The sequence below is a fragment of the Canis lupus genome, chromosome 7 (assembly GCF_003254725.2).
Source record: "Canis lupus dingo isolate Sandy chromosome 7, ASM325472v2, whole genome shotgun sequence".
In the NCBI taxonomy this organism is placed as follows: Eukaryota; Metazoa; Chordata; class Mammalia; order Carnivora; family Canidae; genus Canis; species Canis lupus.
Genome location: NC_064249.1, coordinates 66,677,964 through 66,701,998, shown reverse-complemented (window position 1 = coordinate 66,701,998; position 24,035 = coordinate 66,677,964). Strand labels below are relative to the sequence as shown.

General features: G+C 33.4%; 1 protein-coding gene across 3 annotated transcripts in view; it reads right to left on the bottom strand.

Annotated features, from left to right (window-relative positions):
- Window positions 1-24,035, bottom strand: part of ROCK1 (Rho associated coiled-coil containing protein kinase 1) — a 138,320-nt gene that overhangs the window by 53,347 nt on the left and 60,938 nt on the right. For 2 of the 3 annotated variants that reach the window (XM_025429354.3, XM_025429355.3), the window contains exons 7-13: window positions 23,159-23,303; window positions 22,699-22,837; window positions 20,612-20,703; window positions 10,801-10,960; window positions 6,062-6,122; window positions 2,303-2,391; window positions 8-56 (exon numbers count right to left, since the gene is read on the bottom strand). In XM_025429354.3, the coding sequence (XP_025285139.1) occupies window positions 8-56; window positions 2,303-2,391; window positions 6,062-6,122; window positions 10,801-10,960; window positions 20,612-20,703; window positions 22,699-22,837; window positions 23,159-23,303 (735 nt within the window). The remainder of the gene's footprint in view (window positions 1-7; window positions 57-2,302; window positions 2,392-6,061; window positions 6,123-10,800; window positions 10,961-20,611; window positions 20,704-22,698; window positions 22,838-23,158; window positions 23,304-24,035) is intronic. The other variant, XM_025429356.3, reaches the window with a different exon arrangement.

Here is a 24,035-nt window from a genome sequence, read left to right as displayed (position 1 = left end):
AAAGTACCTCTTCATCCAATTCTTTCATTATCTTGTCTAGTTTTATGTTTGAAGTTCTGCAAAAACAAAAGCAATATAGATTAGAAATATGTTTATTTTTTTTATTGCCCAGTGGGGGAATACCACAATCCTTATTCTTCCATCTAAACTAAGATGTCTTTACATTTTTTTGCTATGGATTCCTTTAGCAGTCTGGTGAAGCTTGTGACCTTTTCCCAGAATAACAGATTTTAGAGAATAAAATAAAATATAGGATTTTAAAAAGCCAACAATATATTAAAATTCAGTCTTAAATTTTAAAATGTATGGGGTCACCTAGATGGCTCAGTCAGTTAAGCATTCAACTTTTGATTTTAGCTCAGGACATGACCTCAGGGTCAGGAGATCAAGCCCTCTGTCGGGTTCCACACTGGGCATGGAGTCTGCTTAAGATTCCCTCTTCCACACCCTGACCCCCGGTGCTTGTGTGCTCTCTTTCTCCTTAAAATAAATAAACGTATGTTTCAGTAATATGTGTGCTTCTTTATTAATACATTAAATCACAAGATCTAGTGGCAGTAATTTCAAAGTGGTGATGAGCACAAATGATATTTAGAGAGAATTATATGAAAATATTTATGGAATCTATTAGTAAAAAAATCACAGCTACTGCTAATGTAGATTACTGCTTTTGTTCATAGTGGAAGGAATTGCTCAATTTTAGTTATAAGTTATGGAAAATACTCACTTATTCTCATCCAAATTTAAGAATCTTGAATTCTATCTATGGACCTTTTGGGGGGAGGTCCATTATCACCAGGAGATCCAGGTTAAGATCCCTGAACTCCTTCATGTAATACTAATAAACAAAAGTTAGCCTTTATACAACATTAAATAATGAAAGGTAAGGTGGCATATATAATTTAGTAAATGTACCACATAACAACCTAGTCAAAAAGTTGAGATAAATTAAAAGTGTATTATCTCCATTACAATTTGTTTTCTTTGGCTCTGAACATAACCCTAAGCTTCAAATCTGTATGTGCAATGTTTCACATGGATGCTTCATCAAATACCTCACTCAACACAAAAATGTTATTCCCTCTTCTCTACATCCTTACCCATAATACCAATTTGTTTTTACTGTAGGTGTCCCCAAGAGAGAACACAACCTAGGAATCATCCTTGGCTCATCATCCTCCCTCATTCCCATTTAGCTGAATAAATGTCAAGTGCTGCCAGCTTAACCGGACAGTTCTTTTTAAAAAGCAAATTTGATCAGTTTTTTTAAATTTAGTTTAATAACTTTCAATGTTTTTCCATCATCTTTAGGATAAATTCCAAATTCCTTAGCTTGTCAGAACCAAAGTTCTCTATGATCTAGTTGTGTCAACCTTCCCACCCCCATCTTAGGCTGCCCTTCTTCTCCAACACGTTCCTATCATTATAGGCCTTTTGGGCCATTCCTATTTCTTCCTCAAATTGATCCCCTCCACTACCACTATCACTAGTTTAATTTTGCATGAAGAAACTTAACATATTTATTTCCATTTCCTTCCCTTATTTCCATATTTTATACTTAGAAATTCTTTTCAAATCCTGGGATCAGTTAATTATTTGCTTTATATGTAAGTATTTTTCTGAAAAAAGTTTGTACTATATATTTATGTATTTAACCTAACAGCAATGGTATGCAATGAGAATTTTACCTATTTCTTCTTTGGCTCAATCAAAAAATTGCCAGTTTTCCTAATTCCATTTGTTGAATACTAAATCTCTGTGTTACCTCTGTATTTCATTTATTCAATACCACTCACAAAAATATAAATGTATATAAAGTTATTGTTGTAGTTAATGAGTAACTCAACATCATGTCAGGTTACTGCAAATAATCTTGATCATTAGATATTTCACAAATACAGATTCTTATTAGATTTAACAATTTTAAATATTTAATAACATTTACATTTTAGAAAACACCTTATTTAATGTAAACTAATTTGCATTTTCAGTCAGCTAATTAAAATGGCAGAGAAAAGTAATAAATCAGCCATTAAGCGAATCAGCACTATAGTTTTTTAATAAAGACCACCAGGAGCAAATGCACTTTAAATATTCTGAGGATAATATGTCTATAATTAATGCCTACATAAATACTACTTTCCAGTTCTAGCCAAGACATTCTTTATTGTATATAAGCAGCAACCTCTGTATCTCCACCTCATTTCCAATTTCTTTTCAAGTGTTTTATAGATGGCAAGTTTTAAAATAAGTATGTGCTATACAACTTTAAATGTTAAAAACACATAAAATATATTCTCACCTGCATTTCTGCTCCATTTCATCTTTTAATTGCATTTCATTATGCAGCTGTTCTTCCAGCTTATAAATTGTTTTTTGCAAATTTTCCTGCTTTAATTAAAAACAAAACAAAACTCATCCTACTAAGAATATTCATATAGAACTTAAAAATAACAAGTTTGTGTTACCATTCTAAACTTGTTTAAGAAGGAGTTATTTGGTTCAATCTTAACCTTTTCCTTTCTATCTGAAACTACTATTAACTTAGTAACATTTTTTCAACACCTAGAAATATGTCAGGCACTGTGGTAGGCAATAGTAACATAAAAAATTAAGATTTGGTCCCTGTGCTCATGAAGCTAAGAATTAAACAGAGGAGTATAGAGAATAAGAGGGTGAAAAGAACCTATAATAACCCAAAAACATACACACAACTATTACAGTATAATGTGGTGATGGATAAAGTTATATAGGAGGTATTCTGAAGGACGGAAGGGGTCACATCTAATTCTGTCAAGAAAATGTAATGTTTGAGATCAGACCTACAAGATGAAGATATTTACTAAATGGAGAAGGTGGTAGAAAAAAGGCATTTTAGCCAGAATGAATGAGTCCAAAACTAGAGAAGCAGAAGAAAATACATTTTGGAAAAGGGAAGAAATCAAGTACAGGCAGAGAACAGAATATAATATAATGAATTTCATAAAATCTGAAAAGGTGAGTGAGATCACGTTTCTTGTATGCAAAAAACAGTAAGCAGTTAGATACTTCATTCAACCCATAAGCATTTCAAAAAGGGAAACAAGATAGTATTGGGATTTTAGAAATATCGCTTCATTAACAATAAGGTGAACAGAGTAGAGGGCAGAAAAAATCTAATCAAAGTAACCAATTAATAGGCTTTTGAGATAGTTCAGGCAAAGGAGTATATAGGTTTGATGTGAGGCAGAGGCTACAGGAATGAAGAGGAGGAAATGGATAACTGTTGTCAGTCAGAAGGTAGAATTTAGAACCTAACAACTGATTAGAAATAAGAAAAGAGATGAAACAGTGCAGCATAGGGAATATAGTCAATAATATTATAATAACAATGTATGGTGACAGTTGGTAACTGCACTTATACTGAGCATCGAGTAATACATAGAATTGTCAAGTCATTATGTTGTATACCTGAAATAATTAATGTATCATTATATGTCAACTATACTTCAATACAATTTTTTTAAAGATCAGAAAAGAAAAGAGGGGAAAAAAGGAAGAGAGGAACAATACCATACAATAAAATAGAGAACACAATAAGAACTGCTGGGGGAGGTGGTAGAGAGAAGGTAACTATGAGCTTAGCTCTGCCCTAAGTTGAGGTGCCGAAAGAAGCACAGAAGAGAAATCTAGTCAGAGAAGAGATGCAAGGTCTGGAGCTCAGAGGAGCAAGCTGCACATACGTCAGATTACTCATAGAAAATGAGCAGACAGCCAAGATCAGAATTATCTTGAGAAACATTTAACAACTAAAGGGGAAGAAGGGAAGGAGGGGAGAGAAGATGAGGAAGGGGAAAGAGATTTTGTCTTGCAAAGGAGACTGAAAATAAAATCTAAAGTGATGGGAAGAAAAACAAGGAAATAATGGGAACATGAAAGAGTTATAAAAGTTCCAAGGAAGAGGGATTAATCAGTGTTATTTGTAGCAAAAAAAAATAAGATAGGAATGAAAATTATTCATTTTGTTTGGAAATTACAAAGCTGTTCATTAGCATCTCTGCTGGAGACTTGACTTTCCTATTTATCTTTATGTTAACAGAAAGAGTAGGGACATCAAAGTACTCTACTTCCCCTGTGATCTTACCAGAGCAAAATATAAAAGGTAGCAGCAGCAGCCAGTGACAGAAACTTCTGACAATCACCACTGAACAAGATCAGCCCAAAGAAAACATGACTCCACTACATATTTTTTAAAGTCCTATGTACTTCTAATCCTACAGATAAGTTAAGACAGTGAGAACTGGGTTATTGCAGCTCCTATTGTCATCTTCCCTAGGTTAAAGGTTCTTCAAAGATTTCTGAGCCCCTGATATATAACTTGGCACACAGATAGCTCGAAGGAGATGAGAATTTGAAAGAGATGATCAAAACAGCTAACGAGTCCTCACACAGTCCACTATCTTTTTCCCCACTCTCCCTTTCAAATTGCATGTTCTCTTAATTTAAGAGTAAATGTGTCAAGAAAGAGAAGAATTACATCAGCTTTTAAAAAATGATTGCTACCTACTCCCCTCCCCCTAATATGTAGGCTACAGTACACAGAGTTCAAAAAATGCTCCAAGGATGGACAAATAATTATTCTAATATTTTCTTTAAGTAATAAGCTCTATGTCCAACACGGGGCTTGAATTCAAAACCCCAAGACTGAAAGTCTCATGCTCTACCAATTGAGCCAGCCAAGCACCCCAACTGTGTCTAATATTTCTAGGAAAAGCCATGGTCAACTGAAAAAGACCTTCTCAAATCAAAGTAAGATTTTTTTAAACTTCTGTCTCATGAACATGAGCTATACAGACAATAGAAAGGACTCCTGTCTCTAATATTTACTTACAACAATAATTTTCAGTGGACAAATTAGATAATGCTTACTGTACTGGTTATTCTTCCATTTGCTCCCTTTCTTTTAGAGCCATGAAATCCATCCTCTGCCCTACTTTACATTGCAATCTACAGACTGCATTACCTGAGTTCTATTTCCTGTGATTTTAGGGTTAGTTATACCATATGGGAGACACCAGCAGGAAATTAGAAAGTGGGAGAAAGAAAGTATTCATTTTCCCCACCCTTTTATTGCCGTACTGTGGCAATGTTCTATATTCTATCTTCCTCTTTGATGAGGACAGCTTTTCTGAGCTGTGGTAACAATACTTGTCTCTCCTTGTCCCTCAGACTGGGGACAAGAGCTTTCCCCCACGTTGTTAATCATTGCACCCTTTATTTATTACTCCCCTTGACCCTGTTCATAGCAAGGTAAATATACCTTTAGGTAAACTCTCTTAATAAATGAACAAAATATGGTATATTCATACAATAGAATACATTCAGTATTAAAAAGGAATCAAATTCTGATATATGTTACAACATGGAGAAACCCTGAGGATATTAAGGCTCAGTGAAATAAGCCAATCACAAAAAGTCAAATTGTATGATTCCATTTACATGAGGTACTTAGAATAATCAAATTCGTAGAGACAGAAAAAGTAGGATAGTAACTCAGGACTACAGAGAGTGGAATAAAGAGTTTAATGTACACAAAACTTTAGTCTGGGATGAAGAAAAAGTTCTGGAGACAGATGGTGGTCGTTACATAACAATGTGAAGAATATTAATTCCACTGAACTGTACACTTAAAAATAGCTAAAATGGTAAATTTTATGTTATATATGTTCTATCACATACACACAAAACTTTAGTTAAGCTTTTTGAATGTGTTATTTGTTTTCCTGTCAAGATCCTTACTGGTACATTGATTTATCATAAACTCATAATTCTAAAGATTAGGAAGACTGCCACTGACAATATATGTAGCAATTTATAGTTTACTAATTATCTCAACATAAAATATCCCATTTGATACTCAGGCAAGAAATCAAGTTGGAAGAAGACAATAGGTAAAAAGTGCTATCAAAATTTAAGTCCACTACCACACTTTCAGAAGTAACATATATTTATTTACTATTACATACACAAAATAAACCATTTACAAAACAACTTTTTAAAAAAATAATAAGAGAATACCTACCAAGCTTTTATCCACATTGGGGCTACTTCGGTTATCATTAGGATTTGCTGAAGATAAGTATCTGAGAGGAAGTTTTAAAAGTAAAAAAACCAAAAAACTCTTCAGTATTTAATAACAACCGTATATACTGCGTGTCTTTTTTATGTTCAGTATTGTACTTTGCTATGCTTTTTAAAAATTGAATACAAGATCATAATTTTTTATTTTAGAAACATAGTATAAAAGTGATATATATTTTAAATAAAACCCCCATTTAGGTCAGAAGTGGCACTCTATAATCATATACCTTATTATTCCTGCAGCAAACATGAATATTCATACCAAGTAGGATAAATAAAAACCACTAATAGTCTCAAATTAGTTCAGATTAGGTTTTTGGCCATGAGAGCAGATTATGGCAGCTTTTGTCACCAAACAAACCACTAAAATGTTCCAGTTTTTAGAGCTTTTTTGGTTTTATTTATCTATTAAGTAAGTTCCACTCCAAGCATGGAGCCCAACACGGCGCTTGAACTCACAACCCTGACATCACGACCTGAGCTGAAAGCAAGAGTTGGACACTTAACCAATTGAACCATCCAGGTGCCCTAGTTTATGGAGCTTTTTGGATTAGGGATTGGGGATAAGGATTTGTTAACTTCTAAAGACATGGGCACAACTTCTCTCTCTGCCCCAATTATTCTTTAGCCAAGACTGATACTGCCTTTCTGGACCAAAAAAAAAGAGCTTTTGCCTTAAGTTCGGTTAATATAACCTAAAGTTCTGGTGGTGTCCTGCTAATATTTTGAGATTCCAAGGCTTACAGGGCTCTTTAAATTCAGTAGTCAGAATTACATATAAGATAGTAGTGACTTACAGAAATCTTTTTATGGACATCTTATGAGATTATCAAACACATCTAAACAGATCATATGAAAAAAAAATTCCAAATTCTCAAATGTTATATAAAGGTAAGGGTACTAGCTAGAGGTAGAGGTAGTAGCCTCTGCTACTGATCTTGCTACTTCCCCTAACATGCTACAACTACCACCATTAATACCTCTATCATCACCACCACTATAGTCACCACCTTGGTTCATCAGGAGGACATCTTCAAAAAGATGTCAAATAGCTACTATATAGTTCATAGCTATTATAGGCAGCTGATAATGCACTACATATTCATTAATAGTTTTTTTAAAAGAAGACAAGCTCCTTTAATTGCCATTAAAAATATATAACAGTGTTCTAAAAAAAAAAAAAAACAGGAAAATGTTAATTTTTGTTTTCCATGGAAAGCTATTCAGATTCAGTAGAGAATCAAATAATCAGGAGACAGTAATAAGCACTATATAACAGGTTTGTAGAGAAAAGGTCCCATGTAACAAATCACAAAATCTAGATTTAGTACAACTTCAATCCATTAACTACTGAGTGTCTCAGAAATTCAGTGTGAGATTCCACATCATGTAATGTAAATAAAATCATATAGCAGTACCAGTGGAATCTGAATTGGATAAGAAATCAGACCATTTGGTCTCCAAGATTTCCTCTAAATTTTATTTTATTTTTAAAGATTTTATTTATTTATTCATGAGAGACACACACACACAGAGAGGCAGAGACATAGGAAGAGGGAGAAGCAGGCTCCATGCAGGGGACCTGAGACGGGACTCGATCCTGGGATTCCAGAATCATGCCCTGGGCCAAAGGCAGGCACCAAACTGCTGAGCCACCCACGCGTCCCTCTTCTAAATTTTATTTTATTTTTATTTTTTTAAAGATTTATTTATTTATTCATGAGAGACACAGACTGAGAGAGAGGCAGAGACACAGGCAGAGGGAGAAGCAGGTTCCTCACAGGGAGCCTGATGCAGGACTTGATCCCGGATCCCCTGATCACAACTTGAGCTGAAGGCAAGCGCTCAACCGCTGAGCCACCCAGGTGTCCCCCCTCTTCTAAATTTTAATATGCTATATAACTGAGGTTAATATTTGACCTCTGCAAAGTTAATAATATAACTCTCTTGAATGCAGCACTGAAAATATAAGGACATCACTTGTACACATTCATTCATTCTTCCACTTTTTATCTTCTTTTTTCTTTCAAAGTTACTGTATATATTATATTGCTGCTTTCATATAGAATCTGGTCATTTAGGTAACTTTTTGAGAGGTTTTAGATTATTACAAATAAATAAAAATAATAAGGTTTAACCTTTAAACCATTATAAATCATTCTTCATTTAGCTATATTTCAGCAATAAAGATCTCTAAAAGTATGTTTGGATTTCAGGAGTAAGAATTTCAGAAGTTTTCTATTTCATGACAGTAACTCAAAATTATACTTACACATTACCATAAGGCTAACCAGTATTTTGCTGATTCTTTAAGATAACCACACCTTCAACCATTCATGTAATAAGCAATTATAAAACAACACTATGTTATTCAATAAGGTGGTGGTACTTTAGAACAGAATACAGGGATCCCTTGGTGGCTCAGTGGTTTAGAGCCTGCCTTTGGCCCAGGGTGTGATCCTGGACTCCCGGGACTGAGTCCTGCATTGGGCTACCTGCGTGGAGCCTGCTTCTCCTCCCTCTGCCTATGTCTCTGCCTGCCTCTGTGTGTCTGTGTGTGTCTCCCATGAATAAATAGAATCTTTCAAAAAAAAATTACCAAAAGATTTTTTTTAAAAAAAGAACAGAATACAATTTTTACTTTTGAGAAACCTGGAAATTCATTTGGGATATGCATCATATGGATGCAAGGAAAACCCAGAGAACATAATCAAGTACATGACAATGTACTACAAATAGTATATATAATGTTTATTTAATTAAAGATTACTTTTATATAGATAAACCTAAATAAAGTCATTAACTTCTATGAACAACAGAAAATCCAAAAACACTGGAGGTTGTTTATATCAACATTTCAAGTGTTTCAGAAACCAAGCCAAAGAATAATTGATAATAGAAAAAAAGAAAAAAAAAGAAAGAAAGAAAGAAAGAAGTTTTTTTTTTAAAGCAAAAACCACTAGGAAACTTGTCTAAATATATATACTTCAATATAAAATAGCCACAATATTATATTCATGGGTGTTGGGGAGGGGAAGGATTAAAATACTAGACTTTTCTAAGAATCAAAAGTCAAGTACTATCTGTAGTACTTGATGCAACAAAAAGTATCCAGTACTGACTTACAACTGGATTACTGGAGAGATTTCATAAGGCAGGATTAAATTGCATTCCTGTTTTCTAAACTTGACCTGAATAGGCTCTTATAAAAAAAAGTTCACTTTTTGCTTAATTTAAAATATGTCCATTCCCTCACTAGGATATGAGCATCTTAAGAGAAGGTACTAACCATATCTTATTCATCTTTCTCCCTACACCTTGGTGCTTAGCATATACCTGACAAAAAAATAAGTTGGCAAACATGATTTTTATTTTTTTAAAGATTTTATTTATTTATTAATGAGAGACACAGAGAGAGAGGCAGAGACACAGGCAGAGGGAGAAGCAGGCTCCATGCAGGGAGCCTGACATGGGACTCGATCCATTGTCTCCAGGATCATGTCCTGGGCTGAAGGCAGTGCTAAACCTCTGAGCCACCCAGGCTGTCTGGCAAACATGTTTGTTGAATGAATGAATGAATGAATGAATGCTCAGCATACTGAAATGTTAAATGTTTATATCTCAAGCCCATTTGAAGACGAAAGTTAACATCAGTTCATACAAATAACAGCTAACACTAACTGAATATTAATGTTCAGTGTTCTACTGTTTTGATTTAATTAACCCTTACAATAGTCCTATGAGACAAGTATCATCACCATCATCATCCCTATTGTTGAGGAAATGGAGGCATAAAAGTTCAAAGTTATTTGTCCAAGATCACAAGGTCTTACATGCTGTAAGACACGTAAATTCATTTAGCGATTTTCTGGGGAGGAATCAATTTTTGCATTACCAAAAACTATAGGCCTTTGTAACATCAATATAATGATGATAACGCTAGAAAACTATTTGTTGTTCCAAAACATATTACAGGGGATCCCTGGGTGGCTCATGGTTTGGTGCCTGCCTTCGGCCCGGGGAGTGATCCTAGGGTCCCAGGATCGAGTCCCGCATTGGGCTCCCTGCATGGAGCCTGCTTCTCCCTCTGCCTGTCTCTCTCTCTCTGTTTATCATGAATAAATAAATAAATAATCTTTTTTAAAAATTTATTTATTCATGAGAGACAAAGAGAGAGAGAGAGAGAGAGAGAGAGAGAGAGGCAGAGACACTGGCAGAGGGAGAGGCAGGCTCCATGCAGGGAGCCTGACATGGGCCTCAATCCTGGGTCTCCAGGATCATGCCCTGAGTTGAAGGCGGCAGTAAACCACTGAGCCATCCAGGCTGCCCTAAATAAATAATCTTAAAAAAAAAAAAAGTATTACAAAATCAGAACTCTTTGGATAATGAGCTTAACCAAGATATTAGTATTAATAGAATTTATTAGTTGCTGTAACCTGAACATATATAACTCATTACTCAGCAAATAATTTCTGAAACACGGTATCTTGATAATGGATGAGTTTAAAAGAAATGAAATATGGAATACTACAAATATCATGCATCACTGAAAAATGGCATATTAAAATCTCTTCATATACCATTAAATGTTCTTAAAGTAATTTTGAGATATCCCTAAGAAAATAACAGACCTCAGCAAAATCAGTACCTACCCCTAAAATCAATGTTTAGCATACTTACCTACGATTGCTATAATATGTAAATCCTACAAAGGGTAACTGATTGCCAACAAAAGCTTTAGGTATGGGAAACGTTTCTTCATCTCCTTTATCTTCTTCCAAGTCATCAAAATTACTTGTATCAATGTCACTACTTAAATCAGGTACAACTGGTGCTACAGCTAAAAATGGAAACAAAATTAATAGTTCACTTCAAATTTAATATGAAAATAAAGGGAAACAAAGATTCCATACCAACGACTAAATTTCTTACATATAAGTAAGTTGCAAATCACAAATTTCATATGAGTTGAATCCTATTTTAGTTGGTTTTATCAGGATTATTACTCAACTGATATTGATAATTATAATTCTATGAAACAATTACCTTCAAAATCACCTCTATCACCTATACTTCAAGTTTAATTTGGATATTAAAAGTATTAAGGTTTGTTTTGTTATATGTAAAAATATGCACAAGCGGTTAGGACTACAGAAAAGACTTTTCAGAAACCATAGCATACTAAATTGTATTCAAAGTTGACTGGTTTCAAATACAATATTTTGTTTGTTAATCTGCTATATAGCAAACTAGAAATCAAGGTTACTTTTTTGTAGCCCTGGAGAGAACAACATTTTGGTACTGAAATTTTCCATCATTTTCTTTTCTTAATGACCAAGAGAACTGCCTGACTAGACAGTTTTAGCTTCCTAATAATACTAACTGCCTAATTTGTAAAATGAGTGGGTGTGGCAGGGGGGAGGTTTGTCTCTCCTTGTGAAGTAAATAAATCAATTGTGATCTTGGCATAAATTTTACTTTAAAACAGTGCTTCTCAATTTTAAAACAATTTTGCCCCCTGGGGGGACATCTGACAATGACTGAATACATTTTCAGATGTCATATCTGGGGGATGTGTGCTAGTGGCACCTAGTGGGTAAAGACCAGGGAGACAACTAATCATCCAAGAAAGTTCAGGACAAGCCACACAAAAAAGATTTATCTGGTTTAGTGTTCAGGCTAAAAAACCATTCTTTAAAATTATCTTATAAGATCGATTTTAAAAGAAAGCAAAGCAAGTCTGATGAATTTTTTGCTGTTTAAGATTAATCTAGTTTTTTTTTTAAATAGATTACACACCATTTCAGAGTAGTTTTAAAATGATACAAACTCTGTCTAAATTCTGAGATACAAGTAGGGGAAATCCTAGGAGAATTATAAAAGTAATACTTCTATATTTACAGTAAGACATATAGGTTTTACAGGATACCATATAATCACATCAGAACTAATAAATAAGGATAAAAATAGCTTTACAGAATTACAACTGATATACAGACTAGTCCATTTATAAAAATTTACCTTTCCATAAGTAACTGGTAATATAGGAATCATGTTCCATAAAAAAGAATCCAGCTGATGTCATAAAAAATGGCAGACAGCTCTAAGAAGCCACTCTTTCACTGAAGTAACCGTTATGCTGGCAAAAACTATCAAAAATAACCTTTTCAGAACTCTGAGATCTAAGAAAAACCTTAAAATAAGCAGGGGAATATATTTTTTGAAGATTTTATTTATTTATTCATGAGAGACACTGAAAGAGAGAGGCAGAGACATAGGCAGAGGGAGAAGCAGGCTCCATGTAGGGAGCTCAATGTGGGACTCAATCCTGGTACTCCAGGATCATGCCCTGAGCCAAGGGCAGATATGCTTAACCACTGAGCCACCCAGGCATCCCAAACGGGAATATTTAACGAAAAAAGAAGCTAGTAAATTTTGGCATTTTGGGAATTGTCACTGGCTGACCAATGACATATTAATGGAAAACAGACATCAGTGATCACACATGACAAGGAATACAGACTTTGTAAAAATAATTTGAAAAAGTCACTAAACAAATGGATGTGTAGATTCATAGGTTTCATCAGATTGGTTAGTTTGGAGCTATTATTTCTTTAAATATTTTTTCTGCCTCTTACTCTACTTTCCTGGGACTTTCATAATGTGTATGTTGGATGCTTTATGATGTCCCAAGAGTTCACTTTCTCATGTTGTTTTCTTTCTTTTCCTCCACTTGATAATACTGGTGGTCTTATTTAAGTTCACTCATTTCTCTGCCTGCTCAGATCTGCTATTGAACCCTTCTAGTACATTTGTAGTTTCAGCTATTGTACTGTTCAGTGCCTGAATTTCTATTTTGTTCATTGTTCTCTTTATTGATACATTGTATTTTTTAAGATGTACTCTGGCTTCCTTTAGTTCTTTGTCCATAGTTTCCTTTAGCTCTTTGAGCACATTTATGTCTCTTTATTTAAAGTCTGTTTAATAAATCTAATATCTGGATTCCCTCAGTGGTGTTTTCTGACATTTCCTTTGTTTTCGGTAAATAGTCCATACTTTTTCTGTTTCTTTATATGCTTTGTAATTTTTTTGGAAATGTAATTCTGGAAATCAGATTTCCCCCTTCCCAGGTTTACTAGTATTGCTTGCTGTGGACTTCAGTCATCCAAGAAGCACAATGAACTCCAAGTAAGAAAAATTCAGGTCCACACTATGACACATTATAATGAACTTTTGAAAAGACAAAGAATCTCCCCCCCACCCATAGACAAAGAATCTTGAAAGCAATAGAAAAGTGACTTGTCATATACAAGGAATTCTCAATAAGATTAAGAATCCATTTCTTTCTTTCTTTTTTTTCTTTTTTAGGTAGGATATACACCCAGTGTGGAGTCCAACACAGGACATGAACTCATGACCCTGAGATCAAGACCTGTACTGAGATCAAGTTAGATGCTTAACTGACGAGCAACCCAGGCTCCCTTTAAGTGCATTTCTAAGGAGAAACTTTGAAGGCCAGAGGCAATGGAACAACATATTTAAAGTGCTGAAACAATGGTTCACCAAGAATTCTATATCTAGCAAAATTATTTTTCAAAAATGAAGGACAAATTAAGAGATTCCCAGGTAAAGGAAAGACTAGAGACTGTTGCTAATAAACCTGTCCTATAAGAACAGTTAGTTTTAAGGTTGAAATGATAGAACACCAGACACTAACTCAAAGCTTTGTGAAGAAATAAAGGTAACTACACACGTAAATATATGAGCCAGCATTATGTATTTTTGTTTTATAAATCCACTTTTTCCCCTATATGACTTAAAAGAAATATGCATAAAATTATAATTTGTTAATGAGCACAGAAAATATAAGGATGTAATCTGTAATGATAACAAAGGAAGAAAATGGATCAGTATAGAAGCAGTTTTTGTATGCTTTTGACAGTAAATTGTATTAATTCAACCTAGATTGTTATCAGTTTAGGATGTTAAATGTACTCCCCAGGAGAGTCACTGTAAGAAAATGACTAAATAATATATAGAAAGAAACTGGAGAGGGAATCAAAAGAGTATGCTATAAAACAATCCACTCAACACAAAAGAAGGTAATAATGCAGGAATTGTGGAACAGAAAGACAACATATAGAAAACAGAACAATGGCAGAAGTGTTTATATTTAGTGTTCATTTTAAATTTAAATGAATTAAAGTCACTTATTAAAAAAGTAAAAACAGGAAGAATGGATTAATAAAACTAATTACATGGAGTATACAGAGATTCACTTTAGATCTACAGACAAATAGGCTAAAAGAATGAAAGATATTCCTTGGAAAAAAGAGCTGGGATCTATACTAATATCAGACAAAACGGACTTTAAGTAAAATTTTTTTTTTTTAAAGTAAAATGGTTAAAAGAGACAACACAATACAAGAGATATGGGTGATACTACTGATAAAAAGAGTCAACTCATCAAGTTGAAACAATTATAAACATATATGCATTTACAACACAGCCCCAATATATACGTAATAAAAATGACATAAGTGGACAAACAGTTCTAAAACAATTATTGGAGTTTTCAATAACCCATTTTCAATAAATGAACAGAACATTCAAACAAAAGATGGAATAAGAAAATGCAGGATGTGAACAATATCCTAAACCAACTAGATATAACAGACATATAAAACTCACTCCACCACCAACAGCAGAATACACATTGTACATGAGACATTCTCCAGGACAAACTATATGTTAGGCCATAAAACAACTTAATAAATTTAAAGATACTGAAATCAAACTACATATCTTCTCCAGCCATGATGGAATGAAACAAGATTTCAACAATAGAAGGAAAATTGGAAGTTTCACAAATACCTGGAAAATAACATAGTCTTTGGTTTCAAATTTTTATTTAAATTCCAGTATTTTTTTAAAGTTCTTAAAAAAGAACATTTTATTTGTTTATTCATGAGAGAGAAAGAGACAGAGACACAGGCAGAGGGAGAAGCGGGCTCCATTCAGGGAGCCCGATGTGGGACTCAATCCCAAGACCCGGGGATCACGACCTGAGCTGAAGGCAGATTCTCAAACACTGAGCCACCCAGGCATCCCTCAGGTGTAAGGTTCTATTTGTTAACCTTGGCACTGGACACATGGGAATATGATTTAAGAGACTGTTCAGGTTAAAATAATCTGCATAAACATACATATATATATTTCTAAAATGTTACTGTTTTACACTGTTATTTAACATATAATGTAGTATTAGTTGCAGAAGGAGAATTTAATGATTCATCACTTACACATAACACCCAATGCTCATCACAGTAAGTGCCCATCACCCATTTAACTTCTGACCTACCCACCCTCCTCCCCTCCAGCAACTGTCAATTTGTTCTCCATAGTTGTTTCTTGGTTTATCTCTTTTTTCTTCTATTTGTTTTGTTTCTTAAATTCCACATGAGTGAAATCACACAGTATCTGTCTTTCTCTGACTTATTTAGCTTAGCATTATACTCTTTAGCTCCAACCATGTCATTGCAAATGGCAAGATTTCATTCTTTGTTATGGCTAAGTAATACTTCACTGCATATATATACCACATCTTCCTTTATCCCATTCACCAGTTGATGGACATTTCAGCAGTTTCCATAATTTGGCTAGCGTTGATAATGCTGCTACCAACATCAGGGTGCATGTATCCCTTCAATTCACTATTTTTGTATCCTTTGGTAAATACCTACTAGAGCAACTGCTGAATCATAGGACAGTTCTATTTTTAACTTTTTGAGGAAACTCCATACTGTTTTCCAGAGTGGCTGTACCAGCTTGCATTCCCACCAACAACGTAAGAGGGTTTCCCTTTTTCCACACCCTTGCCAACATCTGCTGTTTCCTGTGTTGTTAATTTTAGCCATTCTGATAGGTGTCAGGTGGTGTCTCATTATAGTTTTGATTTGTATTTCCCTGATGATAGTGATATTGAGCATCTTTTCATGTGTTTGTTAGCCATCCAGATTTCTTCTTTGGAAAAACGCCTATTCATGTCTTCTGTCCATTTCTTAACCGGATTATTTATTTTTAGGGTGTTGAGTTTGGTAAGTTCTTTATGGATTTTGGATACTAACACTTTATCAGATATGTCATTTGCAAACATCTTCTCCCATTCTGAAGGTTGCCTTTTAGTTTTGTTGACTGTATCATTCACTGTGCAGAAGGTTTTATCTTGAAGTCCCAATAGTTCATTTTTGGTTTTGTTTCCCTTGCCTCTGGAGATGTATCTAGTAAAAAGTTGCTACAGCCAATGTCAAAGAGGTGAAAACAACATATTCTTAAAAAAACCAATGAATCAAAGAAGAGATCACAAGGGAGATCAGAGAAAAATACTTTGAGAAAAATGAAAGCAACAACCAAAACTTACAGGACCAGCAAAAGTAATACTCAGAAAAATTTTAGTTGTAAAAAAATGCCTGCCTAAAAAAAGAGAGAGAAATCTCAAAACAATAACCCAGCAGACACCCTAAGGAACTAAAAAAAGAAGAGCAAACTAAGCCCAGAGCTATAGTAAGGAAAGAAACAGTAGAGATTAGAGTGCAGATAAACAAAATATAGAATTGAAAAGTAACAGTGAAATTAACAAAACCAATAGTTCTTTTAAAAGATCAACAAAATTGGGGATCCCTGGCTGGCTCAGCGGTTTAGCGCCTGCCTTTGGCCCAGGGTGCGATCCTGGAGTCCCGGGATCGAGTCCCACGTCGGGCTCCCGGCATGGAGCCTGCTTCTCCCTCCTCTTGTGTCTCTGCCTCTCTCTCTCTCTCTCTCTCTCTCTCTCTCTCTCTCATGAATAAATAAATAAATAAATCTTTAAAAAAAAAAAAAAGATCAACAAAATTGATAAATCTTTTACTAGACTAAGGGGAAAAAAGAGAAGATACAAATAAACCAGAAATGAAAGTGAAGATATAACTACTGACCTTTTACAAATAAAAATAATAAAAGAGGGATCCCTGGGTGGCAGAGCGGTTTAGTGCCTGCCTTTGGCCCAGGGCGTGATCCTGGAGACCCAGGATCGAATCGCACGTCGGGCTCCCGGTGCATGGAGCCTGCTTCTCCCTCTGCCTGTGTCTCTGCCTCTCTCTTTCTCTCTCTCTCTGTGACTATCATAAATAAATAAATATAAAAAAATAATAATAATAAAAGAAAAAAGTACAGGGGCATCTGGGTAGCTCAGTCAGTTGATGGAGATGGATGGTAGTGATGGTTGCACAACAATGTGAAGATGCTTAATGCCACTGAGCTATACAGTTAAAAATGGTTAAAATGGTAAATTTTATGTTATATATACTTTGCCACAAAAGAAGATAATTTTTCTTAATGTTTTTAAAACATGAACCTACCACAATACTGAGAAAGTCTAAACTTCTATGTCCCTGAAACTTGTGAGACCTCAAATTCTTTATCTATGAAGCCTACACTGATAATCTCTCCCATGAGAATGCACAACTCTAAAAGGGAGGATACTAGACTTAATTAATGCAAAGAACCTGGAATACCATATATGTGCTTACAATTAATTTTGTTTGTTTTTGAATGAATGGAAAACTTATCACATGAGCTGGCAGTTACTCCTATTATCATCTTGTATCTTTTCCCACCAGCTATAGTGGATTAGGTAATCACAATATCTTATCTCAGATGAGATCATGAATGGCACAGTGTTTTGCAAATTACATTATTATACTTAACATAGTATTGTTAATAATTTTTTTGTTATATGTAATAAAAGTTACCATTTTATTTTCTCCAAAATTTAACTGCAAAGAATGTTGATTCCCTACATTTCCACTTTGTATTAATATTGGTTGGTTTTACTTAAATGGCACATGGTATTCCAGAAGATCTAAAGCTTCTGAGTCAGGAAGATCTGAATCCTGACACTGTCATCTGCAAGTAGGGTGACCTGTAGCAAGTTAGTTAGGTCTTTTCATTTCTTCCGTCTTCTTTCTTTAATCTCATTCCTGCCATTTCTTTCAATTCTATCTCAAATGAGGGAAAAAGTAATTTTACAATCTTAATTCTCTGTGTCTCTAAATTAAGAGTGAATAAGATCAGGAAGTGCATGGAAATTCTGCCACAAATCAAGCTATTTTGTACCCTGCTCCCACACCACCAAGGAACAGATGGTAAATATTAATTGCCATTGTAACTTAGAGACATGTAAGTGGTAAAGCTACTAAAAGAATTGTTATTTGGAAAAGGTAAGCAATTCTGCCAAATAAAATTAGAGAAGTTAAAAAAAATTAAGAATTGTAACTGTTACTTAATTTTTAAAAGCTTAGCAGGTCAGAGAGGTCAATTCACAATAAAAGTATTCTTGGTATTTTAGGGGTGGGAAGTGAAGAAAGGGTAGGAAGAGGGAACGGGAAGAAGAAAACAGTAAGTTCTACAGACTTCAATTTTTTCTTTCCTTCTTTTTTTAACAATAACCACAAGATAAGAGCTACTGGGATTAGGAAAAGATATCAAAATATTTATAACTATGTTAAATCTAAGTACAGTACAGCTAAGTCATAGATAATACAGATTTTTAAGAGATACAGAAATATCAATAATACTAATAAAATTACCTAATTATAAAGATTCTCTAAATATAAAGTCTGTTTGATTTAAATCAATGAAGTAATTCACTTTACCTGTTTTAAAATTACTATAAAGTTATATTAAGGAGGTATAACAATATCATGAAATGCCACTGATTTAGACTCCCCAATTCCACTGGACTATAAGCTCCACAGGTAAAGAACTTTCATTGGTTTGATCACTGATATTTTCCTAGTGCCTGAAATAGAACAGTGCTCAGCATATAAGCAGGTGTTCAGTATTTGTTGACCAGGTTACCTGCTCTACTTATTGATATCAGGTTTTCAATACACCAAAGGAAATGCGTCCTCCCTACTTTTAGAGCAATTTACTCTATGGTTATTCTTTAGAGTTATTTATACATTGTTTCACTTTAAGAAAGAATTTAAACCAATACAGAAGATACTTTGCATTTTCTTCAGTCATCTTTTAAATTTTCTAAAGTTTATAATCATATTTTTACGTTTTTAGCTTTCTTCAACTTCTAAGAGCACAGCTTGAAAAAAACCCCCGTTTTTCAATGCAACCATTCATCATCTCACTCTACTCATCTCTGTCTTTGCAAGTTTCTCATTGAGTGTGAAAACAACAATCATGTCACATTTATTTATAGGGAGGAGGAAGTTCTCTTTTTTCCAGTATATAACTTAATAAAGTCTCTCCAGGTCAAACTGCTCCTGTAGTTTTTCCAGACAGCAGGTCACTCAATGTCATTCTTTGTGATTGTATAATTTCTTAATTTCCCCAAGAATTTATTTCCCCTTTTCCCTTCTCAGTCAATTGTATAGCTTGTATACAGTATATGTGCCTACCTGAAGGCAGTTTAACTGTTCCTTTAAAAATATCTGATAACTAGGATACTTCCCTGATATTGGCAAAACTATGATCTGTTTCTTCAAAATTAACAAGATTCTTTTCCCCTGAATTTTCCCACAGTCTCAACTTAGTCCTTAAATCAAATACTAAAAAAAAATTAAAAACAAAGAAAACAAATACTACATACTTAATTTATAACGATTTCTAAAACCACACAGCTGAGTTCATTTCCACTATTAAGGTTTACCACTGTTGCTACAGCAGAAAGTTAGGAACTGGTATACATTATCCTTTCTGTGAAAACAGAAAAAAATTCCTAAGATTTCAACAGGAGAAAGATGAATTCTTGGCTTCCAAATCCACAAGGGTGTTGGGCACATTTGGTACCATTATAATTTTGATTCAGCTATGTTAAGCAAAGTTTTCTATGAATCATCTTATTAACTTTTTTTGAAATAGGGAAATGTTCTAAATTGACTGAAAATAACTTCTTATACACTACATATTTTCATTTCTGAATTGCAAGCTGCAAGTCTGATGGAATCAAGTATACTGTAATTTCCTTTATCTTCATACAAATTATTCTGGTATTTATCAATAATAGAACCTTATATTTTATATTTTAAGTTTAGTATAAACAAGATAATAACTTGTCTTTCACAGGAAATATATTTTAATTACCATATATTTTAATTACCCTTTATTTATTGACTTTCCTCATAATGATATTAAAATCTAAGACAAAAGGCAATTCAACAAAGATCAACTATCAAATTATGACTGCTGAGCCCAATTCTCTCTCATGTATATTGTATTTCACCTTGGTATCTCAAATAAGATATCAGAGAAAAAGCAGTACAATTTTCCCAACATTATCAAATATTTTCTCTTTAGAGTAGAATAATATCCATAACCACCTCTGTATATTTTAATTTTCATCAAATATACACATATAGTAGCAAGGCAGTTTCAACAAACCATATTTACCACAACTACTTTCAAATATCTACTGTAATGTGCAAGAAAAAGAACTTACTGTCTCGGAGTGTCTCCCAAGCCCACTGATCATTTTTGAAGAAGAGATGTCGTTTGATTTCTTCTACACCATTTCGCCCTAATCTCACCTCTCTAAATAGAGAGGGAAAGAAAAAAGTTATTAATCATTTAAGATATTATTATAATTTGTCCGGATATATTTGTGGGCATAATCCTAAATCAGTGCCTAATAATAAAAATAGTTCTATGTCACTTTGATATTATATTGGTTGTCACTATAATTTTCAGCTTAAATAAAAAATAAGCTGAAGACAGAATACTGAAGAATTTAAAAATATATATGTGAAAAACAGACTTGTTATATACTCCATGATTTTCCTATTGACAACAAAAATCCTGATAGATCACTCACTTTGCCTCATGAGCATAATGAATAAAACACAGTGAATTTTCTTGACAGCTCTTAAATACTGTGATAGTTACACATTTTTTGCAACCAATGACTTTATTTCACACCAACAGCTAATAAAAACTCAGAAAGACATCTTAAATTTAAAATTTCCATTTTATACACTACTATAAATATTACTGATCTATCAAAAACCAATGACAACTAATTCTTGACATTACTACAAAACTGAGAGTTTTAATGGAACAAATTATGGATTCCTAGCCTCTTAGGTGAGCAGGGAGATAAATGTTTAAAAATCTGCTTTTAGTGGATTTGGAAAGGGGAACTTAGCAACTTCTGTTTTCTACTAGAGTGCTTATAAACTTAGAGTGGTTATAAAAGAATATCCTGAATTCCAAAGTTTTTCATGAGTTAAAAGAGAAATTGCTTTTGATAAAATGTGACACTTTCTGAAGAAGCTTTTATTGACTTTCCCAGACTGGATCAAGGAACCTCTCTATGGTCTTCTGGCAGACAGTACTTAACTCAGAGTACTTATCTCTGTACAGTAAACATCTCATTCACTTGTCTATTTCCGTCAAAGAGCTATGAGGTAGTGGAGAACAGTGACTGTATATCTTTTTCATTTCTATATCCCTAGCACCTAACACACAGCATAGCACTTATATTTAGAGTACATATATCGAAATGTAAAAATTTCAAAGACTACATTTCAGTCTCCAAAGGACATATGAAGGGCACTAAATTTAAATTAATTGAGTGAATCTGAAATTGAAACAGATCTAAAAGTACGAGGCCTAATATTTAAATTAACAATATACAAACATAAATATTAATCTTACGTCATTTGGTTCATATTTAAATTTAAGAAGTAAACCATAAGGGTACATATATTATTTTTGTTTCTAAAACACATACATGAGTATCATTTATAAAAATGCTTACTGAATCTGAAAGACATCATACCAATGACCATCTCTAGAGAGGAGGAGGTAGAAAATACATATATCTTTATAGCATTGCACTAGTAACTTAATTTCATCAAATATATAATCATATATAATTAAATCTTTTTTCCAGTTCTATTGAGGATAAAATCTTAAGATATGCAAAGTGTATAAAGTGATATTCTGACATATGTACACACTGTGAAAAGATTCTCCCACTGAGTTAATTAACATAACACATCTATCACCTCACCTATTTACCTTTCTTTTTGGTAAGAACATTTAAATTCTACTCTTAGCAAATTTCAATTATACAATACTGAATTATCTTTAATTGCACTGATTAGAAGATACATCATTTTTCTATCACTAGGACAAAAATGCTTCCAATTAAATTAATACATGCCATTGACTGTAAGATGCACTCTAATTTTCAGAGATGCTACATCTTAAAAAAAAAAACCCTCAGACTCAAGAAAATATAATTTTTATTTTTAACCAAGTTAAATATTTGACAATGAAATTTTTAAAAACCATCTGATCTAGCCATTACCCCATTTTCTTAGGTAAGGCAAGTGATTGGAGATCCAGAAAGCCATCCAGATTATCACAAAATATTAGACTTCACTATCACTACTGATTTGAGGAATGGCAGTACTTGTATTCCGAAAGTTCAAATACAGGAGCTTAGATATAGTCCTCAAATATTGAGCAGCAAAATGAGAATTTCCTTAGAATAAATTAAAGTTCAATGTTAAGATTATTTACCTGTCAGTAAGGAAGGCACAAATAAGATTTTTTGCTTCTTTTGATATATCATTATCATCAGGGAAAGTAAGTGAATTTTTATGGTTCATAATCTTACTGTAAGTTCCTACCAGAGAATCTGCATAAAAAGGTGTATCACCTGAAAAATTGATAGGGAAAACAAAAGCAAATAAAGTACATTAAAAAAAAATCAGTTTCAAAGGAAAAGAGTCAATGTTATATGTGTAAAGATTACTATATATGCGTTAAAGACATATGCTTAATATATAAAAAAGAAATAACACATCACAAAATTGCTTTAAGCTTCTAAACAGCTTTTAAAAACACACAAAGCAGGTTTGGATCAGTTTGCTTTCTACAAACAAAACTAGTATTGCTTACTGTAATAAATATTTTATTAGAAAAAGCCAAATGGGATGAACAACTGTGTTAGAGATACACAAAATTCCCCTTTACTCACCTACAAGCATTTCATATAAAAATACCCCAACTGACCACCAGTCACATTCTCGTCCATAATAGCCATCACCACCTTGAGATTTTAATACTTCAGGGGAAATGTAATCAGGTGTTCCAACTGCTGTATCACATCGTACCATACCTTCCTAAAAAAGAGTAGCGGGTCAACTTTTGAATTAGGATACAAATATAAATTCTGAATTACTTAAAAGGTCTTTCCTAATAAAACTTGTAGGACTCTAAATCTTTGAACTATAAAATATATCAAAACCTTGTGCAAACTTGACAAAAATGAACATACAGTCTAATCACATATATACATTATATACACAGAATATTAGAAATATGTGTGTGTACTTGTGTGTATGGATGCATCAGTGATTTTTACTTTGTAATATTACTCACTAGAAAGACACACTGTCATCCAGGTGTACCAATATGACATCATAATTGCAGAGAACTAGTATATAAGCCAATGCAAACAGATTGAGGGACTGATAGGATGAATCATTCGGTAATAATATATAAATGCTGATTTAATTATTGTCTTTTTATTTTTACTAAACTAGCCATTCAATTTAACCATGCTTGAAACTTAAACAAGAATTAACTGTATAAATATAAAATGGGGAAGTAGGTGTAATGGAAAAGGGTATAATGGTACTAAGCACACTGAATATTTAATATGCATTTTAACTCACTCCAAAAATATCCCCAAAACTAAATGCAAAAACTATGCATAGCTGTTACTTATTTAAGCTGGTATTAACACAACAGAATCATAATTAAATGTTCACACAAAAGTTCTCATGTAGTGTTTTCTTCTAATCAATAATTTTCTTTTAAAAATAATAAATACAAAAAAATAATAATAAATA